Source organism: Eulemur rufifrons, chromosome 17, assembly GCF_041146395.1.
Source record: "Eulemur rufifrons isolate Redbay chromosome 17, OSU_ERuf_1, whole genome shotgun sequence".
Lineage (NCBI taxonomy): Eukaryota > Metazoa > Chordata > Mammalia > Primates > Lemuridae > Eulemur > Eulemur rufifrons.
In genome coordinates, this window is record NC_090999.1 from 49,723,382 (window position 1) to 49,736,123 (window position 12,742).

The 12,742-nt window shown below is 43.2% G+C and overlaps 1 protein-coding gene across 1 annotated transcript in view; it reads left to right on the forward strand.

The window, feature by feature from the left end:
• The window catches only part of SV2C (synaptic vesicle glycoprotein 2C), a 150,357-nt gene that overhangs the window by 38,349 nt on the left and 99,266 nt on the right, over positions 1-12,742 (forward strand). Inside the window, exon 2 of the mRNA XM_069492574.1 lies at positions 6,876-7,056. Within this exon, the coding sequence (XP_069348675.1) occupies positions 6,876-7,056 (181 nt within the window). The remainder of the gene's footprint in view (positions 1-6,875; positions 7,057-12,742) is intronic.

Here is a 12,742-nt window from a genome sequence, read left to right on the forward strand (position 1 = left end):
ACCTTTTGTTGGGGGGGTGTGAGGGGGGCGGTACAGAGACATGCACACAAAAAAAATTTTACTATTTATTCCCCAATTCAATGGGTATACTGTATACTGGCCATTTGAGAAAAGATGCTAGAGAATAGATTGCACTTCATTTTTAGGACTCTTCTACAGTCTCCTCACTGGATTCAGAGAAAGTGCTTTTGAGTGCCCAGGTGGACTTAGAGAGCAAGTGGCACTTGCTGCCTGGCATGGCGTTACCTGCCTACGCAAGCAGCTAGCTGCAGTCTCTGCCTGGACTGGCAAACTTAAATGTCAGATTTTCCAAATGGAAAAGTCAGAGATGTGCCGTAGACTACATCTGATATTTACAGTTCTTTCCAGCTGAGGTGAACTGACTTTTGTTGTAAATATTCTCCCATGCAAATCAGAAAGGGGGTTGTTTCCCCTTTGTACATATGCCTTCGATGTTATTACTTCCTTTGGTTTTATTTGATTTTGTGAAAGTGTACAGATGCATTTGAATACAGGATGGCCCCTGCCTGTGGCTACTAAGAATAGTAATTGAAAAAAAAGTGAGGGTTTGGTTTTAGAAGCCTATTAGTTATGCATTTAAATAGTGTCAAAGAGCAAAAATTTTAAAAGCTAGATTACTCTTCCAGTGCTGTTTCAGGTGACTTCTTTTGAGAACTCGAACTGAGGGAGGCCAAAAGTTGTCGTTTCACTTTCTCCACCATTCCGGAGCCCCTCCTTTTCTTCCTGTTGCTTCTTTCCCATCACCATTTTTGTTTTTCCCTTTTTCTCTTTACCTCACACCAACAGTAATATTAGTAAATGTTGCTTATTGAACAACCGTGTGTTTCACACGGTACTGAGTACTTTATTCAATTTAATCCCTCAAAAACCCTGTGAAGTAGGTACTATTATTAGTCCCATTATACAGACAAGACAAGTGGGGCACAAAGAAATTAAGTAATTAGGATCACACAGGCAGGAACTGGTGGAGCGAGGATTCAGATCTAGGCCTCTGTTCCAAGAGCCCGGGCTCTTAACTACCTGCCGCCTGACCCAAAGTTCAGAGTGGTAAATGGTAGTGGAATAAAGATGAAGGATACTGCGTGTGATTAAAAAAATAATAATAACCCAGTTCTTTTTCTTCCCCCACCTCAACCCCCATTGCTTTAATAATGGGTTTACTTCTCAGCCCCTTTAATCAAAGAATACAATAGAACAAGTATTGAACTCTCGAGATATCATATCATTTCTAAGTCAGGCACAGAATTCCAAACCAGCAATGATGAGAAATAGCAAACTAGATAAAGAGGAGATGCTGCTGGCTTCTCAGCATTGGGTAGGGGCAGAGACAGCTGGAGAGGGATGGTGGCCCCTGGAATTAGTTTTCTACGGATTTTAACTCTGTGAATACAGCAGACTGTATTATTCTTTTCAACTATTTCCAGAAATATCATTGCCATTCAGAAAGATTTATTATTATTTCACTTTGACTTTTAAAATTTTGTTTTAGCCTAAGAAAATCCCCTTATGAAAGGTGAATGTGATTGTTGCCTCATGGAGATTATTTATTAATAAATTCAGAATACCACCATGGAGGTTTTTCATTGAAATCAATTTATAGCCTGGGCATGGTGGCCCACACCTATAATTCTAGCACTTTGCTGGGTAGAGGCAGGAGGATCTCTTGAGCCCAGGAGTTTGGGGTTGCAGTGGGCTACGATGACACCACTGCACTCCAGCCTGGGTGACAGAGCAAGAGAGCAAGGACCGGTCTCTCAAAAAAAAAAAAAAAAAAGAAAGAAAAGAAATTCAATCTAAAGGGTGCAATGAACTCGCCGTGGATAACTGAAGTGCTTAAAACAAGTTTTAAAAACCAATTGGCTAAAAGTTGCTTTGAGAAAAACACTATATACCATTTCCTAAAATTGTTTTGTTTTGTTTAAATGTGGTTTAAAATGGTATTTGGGGAAAAGACGTGCCCCCTTAGGGATTGTCAGAAAGAATCAAAAGCAGCTTAGCGAAGAGACAGAAATGGAAATGTGATATTTATCAGGGGAAATGAGGGTATATTAAAGAAAAATGGAACCAGCCCTTGTGTTAAAAAATACCTTAATGAGGAAGTCACACTTGAGGCAATGTTTAAAAATTATTTGTAATAAATTTAGGCGATACAAGAGTACAGTTTTGTTACATGGATATATTACATTTTGATCAAGTCTGGGCTCTTAATGTAACCATCACCCAGATAACGTCATGTATATCTTACCCATTATTGAGGTCTCTTTGTTGCCTTATTTTTTTTTCTTTTTTTTGAGACAGAGTCTCACTCTGTTGCCCAGGCTAGAGTGCTGTGGCATCAGCCTAGCTCACAGCAACCTCAAACTCCTGGGCTCAAGTGATCCTCCTGCCTCAGCCTCCCGAGTAGCGGGAGTACAGGCATGCTCCACCATGCCCAGCTAATTTTTTCTGTGTATATTTTTAGTTGTCCACATAATTTCTTTCTATTTTTTTTTTTTTTTAGTAGAGATGGGGGGGGGTCTCTCTTTTGCTCAGGCTGGTCTCGAACTCCTGAGCTCAAACGATCCACCCACCTCGGCCTCCCAGAGTGCTAGGATTATAGGCGTGAGCCACCGCACCTGGCCCTTTGTTGCCTTCTGAAAGCCTGAGAGGTTGGAATGGCCTTCACCAGAGCTGTGGTAGGAAGAGAAAGTTGAGTTTATTTCTCAGGTCAGGTTCAACCTCCTGAAAGCCCAGCTGCATTAAAATCTTCATTACATTCATGACAGGATCCGAGAATCACAGCCTGTCCTCTCTAACCATCGCTCTCCGGAATTGAACAAGGTCTGCCCCTCATCCTGAGGAAGGCAGGTCTCAGGGCAGGTGAGCAGCTTCTAAGTCCACAGCTCCTCCTGTCTTTGGAGTGAAAATATTCTACAGCCGGGATTTCTTCCCCTCAAACATGTAGTAGCCACATGTAAACTTTAAGTAAAGAACATATTAGAGAGGTTATCTGTTTTAGTGGAAAATACTTTCAGACTCTAAAGTGCACACAGATCCCTTGGGGGTCTTGTTCAAATGCAGATTTGGGGTCAGTGGAGGGGTGGCTTAAGAGCCTACATTAGAACAAGCTCCCCAGGGGGACAGTGTTGCTGCTCCGGGGTCACACATACTTTGAGGATCTCAAGACCTGGTTTCAAGTTCTGGCTTCCCACAACCTCAGTTTTCCCACTTGTAAAATGAGGAGCTTTGGAGTAAGACACCTGGGGATTCCTCTGGTCAGCAGCATCGCCAGGCCTGGGGAGCAGAGAAGGCTGGTGTTTGTCCAGGGTGCAGGTCTGCCCGGAGTTTTCGAGGCCTCCTCGTAATAACACTCTGTAGATAGACAAAATGGAAAGGTGAACACAAACAAGGCAGGAAATACAGTTCGTAGTCTGACTGTCCCAGAGTGATCACAGTCACTGACATCATGCCTTTGCCAGCATTCGGAGGTTTGGCTTTAATTGGACCACACAGTCCACAAATGAACATCTAATTGTGCTGTGTTGGTCTCAAGTAAGCTGTTGGGTAGGCCGAATGCTTTCCATAGCATGCCCAGTGGAACAGTCCAATCTCCAATGCGAATCAAGCACAGTCACAATAGATTATTACCTTTAGAACCTTAAACATATTTTAAACCCGAGTAGAAGTGAAGATACAGCTTGATGTTACATTTTTTATGCTAACCCTGTCAGTTGTGGGGGAATTTAATGCCACCTTGAAATCTTTCTTATCCTTCAGATTCCCCTCAGATGTTCTCCTCTTAGTGACATCTTCCCAGAGGCCACCTCAGAGTCAGGACACACCTGCCCCTCTGCTCGCATTTTCCCCTCCTATGGATAGCACAGCTGGGTGCAAGCTGGTTTAGTCCCATACGTGTTTGTGTCCCTCACTGAATTACAAGCTCCTTGAGCCACCCTGACACAGTGGGAAGAATCTGGAGGACTTGGAGCCCAGGTGCACGAGTTGAGACTTCTTCATTGTCTGTCCTGGTCGTATGACCCGAGGAGGCCATCGAAGTTTCTCAGCCTTAGTTTTTGATAAGCCGCTGTCCCCAGATTGTAAACTCAGGATTGTCCTCTTAGGAGTCTGCAAATCCAAGTGCCCCCAGGGCCAGGGTGGTAGGAGGCATGTGGGAAGTGGTGGGTGCTGTAGTCTAGGGAATGGTAGGAGCCTTGGTTAACCTGCCTCGCCCCAGCTACCCAGATTCACTTTCTTTAAACAGAATGGGGCTGAAGTCAAGCAGAAACACTAATGTCCAGCTAGAGACCCTGCTTTCCAACACCTGGTTCCTGGTTTGCACATAATGGGGGTGCCCAAGTCGAGCTTAGCAGAAAGAATAGTGGTGATATTCAGAATAATTAATAACAAGCCAGGCACAGCCCTGGCACAGGCCTGTAGTCCCAGGTACTCAGGAGGCTGAGGCAGGAGGATCCCTTGAACCCAGGAGCTGGAGTCCAGCCTGGGCAACATATCGAGACCCTGTCTCAATAAAAAGAAAAGAAAAGAAATAAGATATAATAAAAATAAAGTAAAGAAAAAGAAAAGAGTAGGCATAGCCTGGGAATCAGAACAACTGTTTTGTAGCACTAGGCATTGTCCTGCAGCACTAGGTTTTAACGCTTTAGTTGCCAGATCAAGGGAAATTCCGGGGGGGCCCAATGGAGGGGCCCGGACAGCAGGGCCCTGAGAATGTCAGCCCTGAGAAACACCTCCAGGCTTTGATCAGAAAAATATTATCTCACAACCCTGATTAGCCACTTACTGCCTGTTAGATCAAGTTGAACAATCTCTCTTGAGTCTCAGTTTCCTCATCTGTGAGTGGTTAATAATACCCACTGTGTAGGATTGTGATGAGGATTAAATGAACCAACGTATGGAACAGTCCTCTAAGAATGCCTGGCACAAACAGATGCTCAATCAGGGGCTGTCGCTTACTATTATCATTAGAAGATAATAAGTGATTATTGATTGAATTCAGACAGCTTGCCTCCATATTGCCCTTGATTTTTGCAGTCGAGTAAGTACAGTGGGCCACAAGAGGTCTTGGGTTAGTGTTGCTGTCATGGCGGCTTATCCTGGGAAGTGGGGGTATCTGTAGGAAATAAGGGTGTGGTGGGGGGGGTGACTTTGTTCCTGGGGCTGGAGCTATAAGAAAGACTCCTGAGTCTTTATATCTAGCAGCTATAGGCTGCTCCTGATCTATGGAAATTCACTTTCTGATTTGTAAACATTTTTAAAGACACAGATGTTATAAAGAGGAACCTTAGCTACTGGTTATCTTCTGAGAGGCATGAGTGGCAAACTTGAACCTATTATGCTATAAATAGGAGATGTGCTACACAGGCATTTCCCTGGGTGAATCTGTCTGCTTTTGGAATTCCTGGCATTGTGCTGACACATTCTTTAAATAGTCTTCTGGGCATGCCTTGGGTCTTATGACATGAGTAATCTCTATTGAGAAAGATGATCTGTGTATAGTCAGCCCTGCAGTCCAGAGAAAAACATGCCATCCACAGCCAGGCAAAAGTTGACTGTTGCCCTCTTTGCAGTATCCCAGTCTCAATAAAGACAGCTTTTGTTTTGTCTTATTTTGCAATTGCCCCCAATATTCACCATTCATTTAGCTATCTGCAAAGCAGCATCTGCACATTATTGACGTGAGGGTCACAAGACCTTGCCAAGCGTTTTCCATTTTGCTCCATTAACTGTGCGTTTAGCAACCTAATTTGGGGGTGAATGTTTAAATAGGATATTTCCCAATCTAATCTAAAGCAATTAATAAGCCAATGATTTTTTACCTTCTAACCTCTGTGCTACAGAGTATCTTCAATGTGCCTTTGAAAACAAAGCTTGAATGAAGCAACAGAAAAACCAGAAATGGATAAGATGAGCATCTGCTTTAGTGCCACATCCAGAAATAACAAATTTTCGTTCATTAATTATGCCCTAGACATTGTACACCTTTTCAGAAACCCTCCTAAACTAACATTTGCCACGCCTAATATTATTTCATCCTTGGAAAAATCCTGGACAGGGTTTGTGAGGGTCTGGTTTTTTTAGAAGAAGAATGAATTAGAAAATTCAAGTGTATTCTCACAGTGATGCCAAGAGAAGCATCTATCTAATGTCCAATTTTCTATTTGTTTCCCTTAAGGATCGAAGCTAACTATGATAAGCTTAGTATTTCCCATCCTTCTAACAGCTCTTTCCCTTCTCTTTAACCTCCTGACTCCAAGAAAGAGTCTTCTCGTATGAGCAGAGTTAGAGACTATTTTTAAATTAACTCTTATAATCTCTAAACCCACCATCTCTAGCTTCCTAGGAAGGGCCAGGGCTTTCGAGAGGGACTAGAAAGAACTCATGGAATCCTCTAGGGGGCCTTAAGGGTCTGACCGTGGCTCAAGTCATCTGCTATAGACAGATTTGAAGCAGGTGGCAGAGGAGAGGGGGGGACCCACTTTGACCTGGGAGCCCTTGACTCAGTCTCCCATCTTGGCCTTGTCATGGTGCAAGCCTGGGCATCTGGACCAAAGGTGATTTGACTGTGACGTTTGGTCACAGTCTCCAGGATTGTGACCATTTTGTCTTCTTGTGCATGAGATGATAGAAGAAATAATTTCATATCAGGCCTTGCAATCGGTCATGGTGGCCAAAGAAGCCCACAGCACTTGCTTTCCAACCTGACAGCTGATTACTGTGTCCTGAAGGATATGTTTTTAAAGGAAATTTTCCCCATGCAAAATGCTGGAATGTATTTTGTTCCTTGTTCATTTGCTGTTACGTGTGTCATTTACTCCCAATCTCTGATGTGTCTCTCTGTTTTCTGTGTGTTGCAGGCAGCATAGTGTACCTCGGGATGATGATGGGGGCGTTCTTCTGGGGAGGACTGGCAGACAAGGTGGGAAGGAGACAGTCTCTTCTGATTTGCATGTCTGTCAACGGATTCTTTGCCTTCCTTTCTTCATTTGTCCAAGGCTATGGCTTCTTTCTCTTCTGTCGCTTACTGTCTGGATTCGGGTAAGGTTTTCTCCTTCATATTTTATAGTAATATGTTTATTTTTCATAATTGAACACGTTCTCTGCTCTAGACAACCTCATTACCAGAAAATTATACCTTAACACATCTCCTTCCCAATCTTTGTGTCAGCCTTAGAAGCCACAATGATGGTTCTTACAAACATAATTATCAACCTTTAAATCCAGGAGAAAAGGGAACACACACCTGTATTCTCATAGCTGATTGTTCTAATGTTTTAATTCTAGGAAATGGATATTGTTTTAAATGGAATGCTCTTTCTATAGCAAGACACATTCATACATGTATGTTTCTTCTGAAAATTTAATTTAAGCAGGAAGTAGCTCTAGTCCTATCTATTATGAACTAATTAAATGTTCAAACCATTCAAGCATGCTCTTAAATCCAGGATTAGAGTGTCTCACATCAATGTGGTTTTATTGATCTATGCTAACTTAACAGATTTAGCTAGGTAGAAAGCCTCCTTGGGGCATGATAGGCTCTTTTTGCAAGTTCCTGACTTCTGTTGAATGATCAGAAGTTGTGCTATTAGCCAAGTGCAGTGGCGGAGTAAAGCTAATGGTGTAGTCATTTTCTTTAAAGAGCTTAAGACACTTATTACTATAGTAAGTGAATCCACAAGCTTAGGAAAACCCAATAGCTCAATTAGGAGTGTATGAGAAACTCTGCTTCAATAAGGAAAAAAATTAGTTAAAATATAAAATTTCAAATTCACACTTGAGAACTTAGAGTCATTCTTTTCAAGGTGTCTAGCATAAAATGAATCTATAAATATGATATGAAATTTTTTAAAATAAACAAAAATGAGGGAGATAGGGCTGGGTTATGAATTTGAGAAGCTACCAGTTGTGGCTGTTGATGATACAACCTCACAACCTACAGAGCAGAACACAGTTTTGTGAAAAGAGAAAGTCAGAGGACTACAGCATGTCTTTCTTAATTACACAGAGTAGTACTTCCTATAGCTCCTCATATGCTGCATTCCACTACAACCCATCTACTCTGGGAAACTTCAGCAGTATCCAGAGACTCACAAGTACCTGACTGTGGTCAAATTATTATAGCCATTTTAATTGCCAATCTGGATTGTAACATGATCAACCCAATTGAATGTAGAGAAAAAATGACATTATGGTGGCTGCAAAATACTCCAAACCAATGGACAGTCCAGAAGCTAATTCAAGGGTGGTACAGAAGCAGAGACAACTTGGGTAGATTCTTAATATCATTCCTCATCCCTATTGCAGATAAATCATCCATCCTTTAGCCTGCAGGTCAGAGCTGCTGACCTCTAATCAACATAGCTTACCTGGCAAAGTGCTAGCTGTGTCTGGCTCAGTTAGGCTCTGTAAATTGTACCAGAGGCTACAGCACTATGCCTTTGTGAAGCTGGCACAGGACTGGGAACCAAGAAATCCAAATGTGCCCTTGACTGTGAGACCCATGCCCTTGACTGTGGGACCATGGGAAGATCACTTAGCTCTCCAACCTGATTGTTCTTTTATAAAAGGGAGATAATAGGACTTCACATTCCTACTCTGGAGTGTGAGGATCAAATGAGATAATGCTTTAAAAGTACCTGTGGAGAAGAAAGTCTGGAATAACATTTAGAAACCTCCACTCATCATTTGGCACTTCCTGTTCCCTCGTTACTCTTCCTCCCATTCATTCAGATGAGCTGTCCTGTGCTCATCACCTCAGAGTGACAGCAGGGGAAGTGAGAGAAGGAGACCTCTTTCTGCCTTTGGAACTTCAAGTCTAGCCCACAAGGGAAACAGAAAGGACTAGTCATGGGCAAAAGATTTGAGAGAAAACATGGCAAGTAAAAATCAAGCAACCCTGCGCTCCAGAATTGATGGCGATTCCCCAGGCTGGGAGCGGGGCTGAGGGGGAAGTGATGTGAGCTCAGTCACCTCCGCAGGTTTTGTGGGATGAAGCAGCTGAGAGAACCTGAGAAATGAAGTTGTTAAGGAAAATGTAGAGAGAAATCTTTGTTAGCCAGGGATCTCCAGAGATACAGGACCAATAGGAGAGAGAGAGAGAGAGAGAAAGATGAGGGAGGATTTAGTAGGGAAATTGGTTCACACAATTATGGAGGCTTAGAAGCCCCATGACAGGTCACCTTCAAGCTCGAGACCCAGGTCCGCCAATGCTGCGGCTCAGTACCTTGTTTGAAAGCCTCAGCACCGGGAAAACCAACGGTGTAATCCTGTCTAAGGCCAAAGGCCTGAGAACCCGAGGGGCTGCTGGTGCCAATCCCAGACTCCAAAGACTGGAGAACCTGGAGATCTGATATCCAAGGACGGGAGAAGCAGGATGTCCCAGCTCTCGGAGACAGAAAGTGAATTCATATTTCCTCTGCCTTTTTGTTCTGCCTGAGTCTCCAGCCAGTTGGTTAGTGGCCACTCATGTTGTAGGTGGATCTTCCCCACTCAGTCCGACAACTCACATGCCAGTCTCTTCTGGAAACACCCTCACAGACACACCCAGAAATAATGGTTTACTAGCAGCTACAGTGTGGATGTTTGTCCCCTCCAAATGCCATGTGGCAATTTCACCCCCAATGTTGGAGGTGGGGCCTGGTGGGAGATGTTTGGATCATGAAGGCAGATCCCTCCTGAGCAAATTAGTGCCCTGGGGGCAGGGAGGGGGTGAGTGAGTTCTCTCTCTATTAGAGATAGTTGTTAAAAAGAGCCTGGTGTCTCCCCCTCTCCCTTGCTTCCTCTCTCACCATGTGATCTCTGTACACACCAGCTCCTTCATCTTCTGACATGAGTGGAAGCAGCTTGAGGCTTTCTCCAGATGTTCAATCTTCCAGCCAAATAAACCTCTTTTCTTTATAAATTAGTCAGCCTCGGGTATTCCTTCATAGCAACACAAAAGGACTATCTAGGTATCCCTTAATTCAACCAAGTTGACACCTAAAATAGACCATCACCATATTTTTCTACCTCACCTGAGTTTATGGGCTATTTTATCTATACTTGCTTTATGACACGGTACCTCCGTGAGCCAAGGTGCTTCTCAACAGCTCTAGAATTTATCTGGATAACTTGTCCCTGAATCTCTAGGAAGCCTCACATAAGTCTCTGTTTTCTCCAATTCCATTCCAATTCAACCCAAAAAACATTTTAAAACCTACTGTACCCACTGAAACCATGCTTGGCCTTGCACGGATATAGCTGAGCCCTCACCTCAAGTTGCTTACGGTCTGTACACAGACAGTGATCCCTGGCTCCACCTTCTGAGAATTAGTCAGTGTCTGAAGAGAGGTAACAAGGGACCTGAGAGTTTCACAGAAGAAGGAGGAAACAATAATAAAATTCTGAATAAGAAAATAGTTTCCATTTAAAAGGTTTTCTTGGTAGGGCACAGTGGCTCATACCTGTAATCCTAGTACTTTAGGAAGATCACTTTCAAGACCCCATCTCTGCAAAAAATTAAAAAATTCTCTGAGTATGGTGGCACATGCCTGTAGTCCCAGCTACTCGGGAGGCTGAGGCTGGAGGATCACTTGAGCCCAGCAGTTTGAGGTTGCTGTGAGCTAGGCTCATGCCACTGTACTCTAGCCTAGGCAACAGAGCAAGACCTTATCCGAAAAAAGATAGATAGATAAAAGCTCCTCTTATTTTTAAAGGTATATAAATTTTAAACACTTCATTCCCATTACTTATGAACTCCATACATAAGCAGCTAAAGTTTTGATATAGTCCCTTTTTATTTAAACTTTCTTCATTAAAATGTAAGATAAATAATTAAGATTCTCATCCTGGAGACCTTAAATAAAAAATCATGTTGTATGTGTTGTATCTCTTAGTTAAGCAGCTGCCTCCAACCATATCTGATCCAGGTTTTTTGTTTTTTTTGTTTTTTTTTTTTTTGGAGACAGAGTTTCACTCTGTTGCCTGGGCTAGAGTGCCATGGCATCAACCTGGCTCACAGCAACCTCAAACTCCTGAGCTCAAGTGATCCTCTTGTCTCAGCCTCCCAAGTAGCTGGGACTATAGGTGAGCAGCACCACGCCCAGCTAATTTTTTCTATTTTTAGTAGAGAGAGGGTCTTGCTCTGCTCAGGCTGATCTTGAACTCCTGACCTCAAGTGATCCTCTCACCTCTGCCTCCCAGAGTGCTAGGATTACAGATGTGAGCCACCATGCATGGCCTTGAGCTAGTTTTTAAATTGAGGAAAACTAGATGACCAAGGAAATAAGGTTTGAAAATGTCGGGAATGTTTCTGTTGTGGGCCTCTGGTGCTCAGACCCTCCACCGCTCCGTGCATTTCCCAGGAGTGTAGTACTTGCCATCCTTGCCACTTCGAAGGTTCTCCCCCAGAGCCCTCCCACCTTGTGACCCCGAAAGGTGTTTCTTGAGACCACCCCAACCTATAACTCTCACCATAGTTCACTGTTTTGTCTTCTTGGTAGCACTTATCATCAAGGCCTGCAGATATTTACTTTTGTGTGTGCTCCTTTCTCTCCTCTACCAGCATATAAATTCCAAGGGGCTGGGACTGTCTGTCTCGCTCTATACTGCTTCTTTGCTCAAAGCCAGGTGGGTGCTGGTATTGTAAAGAATAGCAGAGTCTAAGCAACACTCAGAATAGCCTGACTTAGCGTGGTGCAGTGGTGCACACCTGTATTCCCAGCTACTCAAGAGGTTGAGGACGGAGGATTGCTTGAGCTCAGGAGTTTAAGGCTATAATGTGCTATGATCAGACCTGTGAATAGCCACAGCACTTTATCCTGGGTAACATAATGAAACCTCATCTCTAAAAAAATAAAATATCCAGGCACGGTGGCTCACACCTGTAGTTTTAGCTACCTGGGAGGCTGAGGTGGGAGGATCATTTGAGCCCAGGAGTCTGAGGCTACAGTGAGCTATTGAGATGTGATCACACCACTGCACTCCAGCCTGAGCAACAGAGTGAGACCCCGTCCTTAAAATAAATAAATAAATAAACTGAAAAAAAATAAATTAAAATTTTAAAAAAGAATAGACTGACTTGCCAGTACCTATGGCAATTGTCTAGTTAATCATGAAGTGAAATAAATAGGAAGTCTACTAAATTCTTATTTGATCTGTACAAGCAAAGAAGTTCTATGTCAAGTGAACAAAAATCTAACTTGAGTCATAAAAACAGTGAGTCATGGCCCTTCAATGAATTCCCAGACTGGAGCCAGTTTATAGACCTAGACCAGTGGAATGAGGCTGGGTCCCCTTGAGGAAGGACCCCTATATACTGCCAAAAAATTTATATTGTTAATTTCTCTTCTGGCCCTCCCCAAAAGGACCTGTGGCCTTTTGACAGGATGAGTGTGCATGGAGGGAGAGGAATAATAAGACTTCTCAGAATTTATGAACACTGGGTCTGAACTGACACTAATTCCAGTAGACTCAAAGCATCACTGTGTCCAGCAGTGAGCGTCAGGGTTTATGGAGGTCAGGTGCTCAATGGAGTTTTACCTCAGGTCTGTCTCACAATGGGCCCAGTGAGTCACTGAATCCATCCTGTGTTTCCATCCCCAGTTTTGGAATTCATAATTGGAATAGACCTACTCGGCACCTGGCAGAATCCCACATTGGTATAGCACCTAGCCACCAGTTCCATTTATTAGGAATTTTAGAGCACAAAGAGAAGGAGAAGTTCTAGGTCAGGAAGTCCAAACTG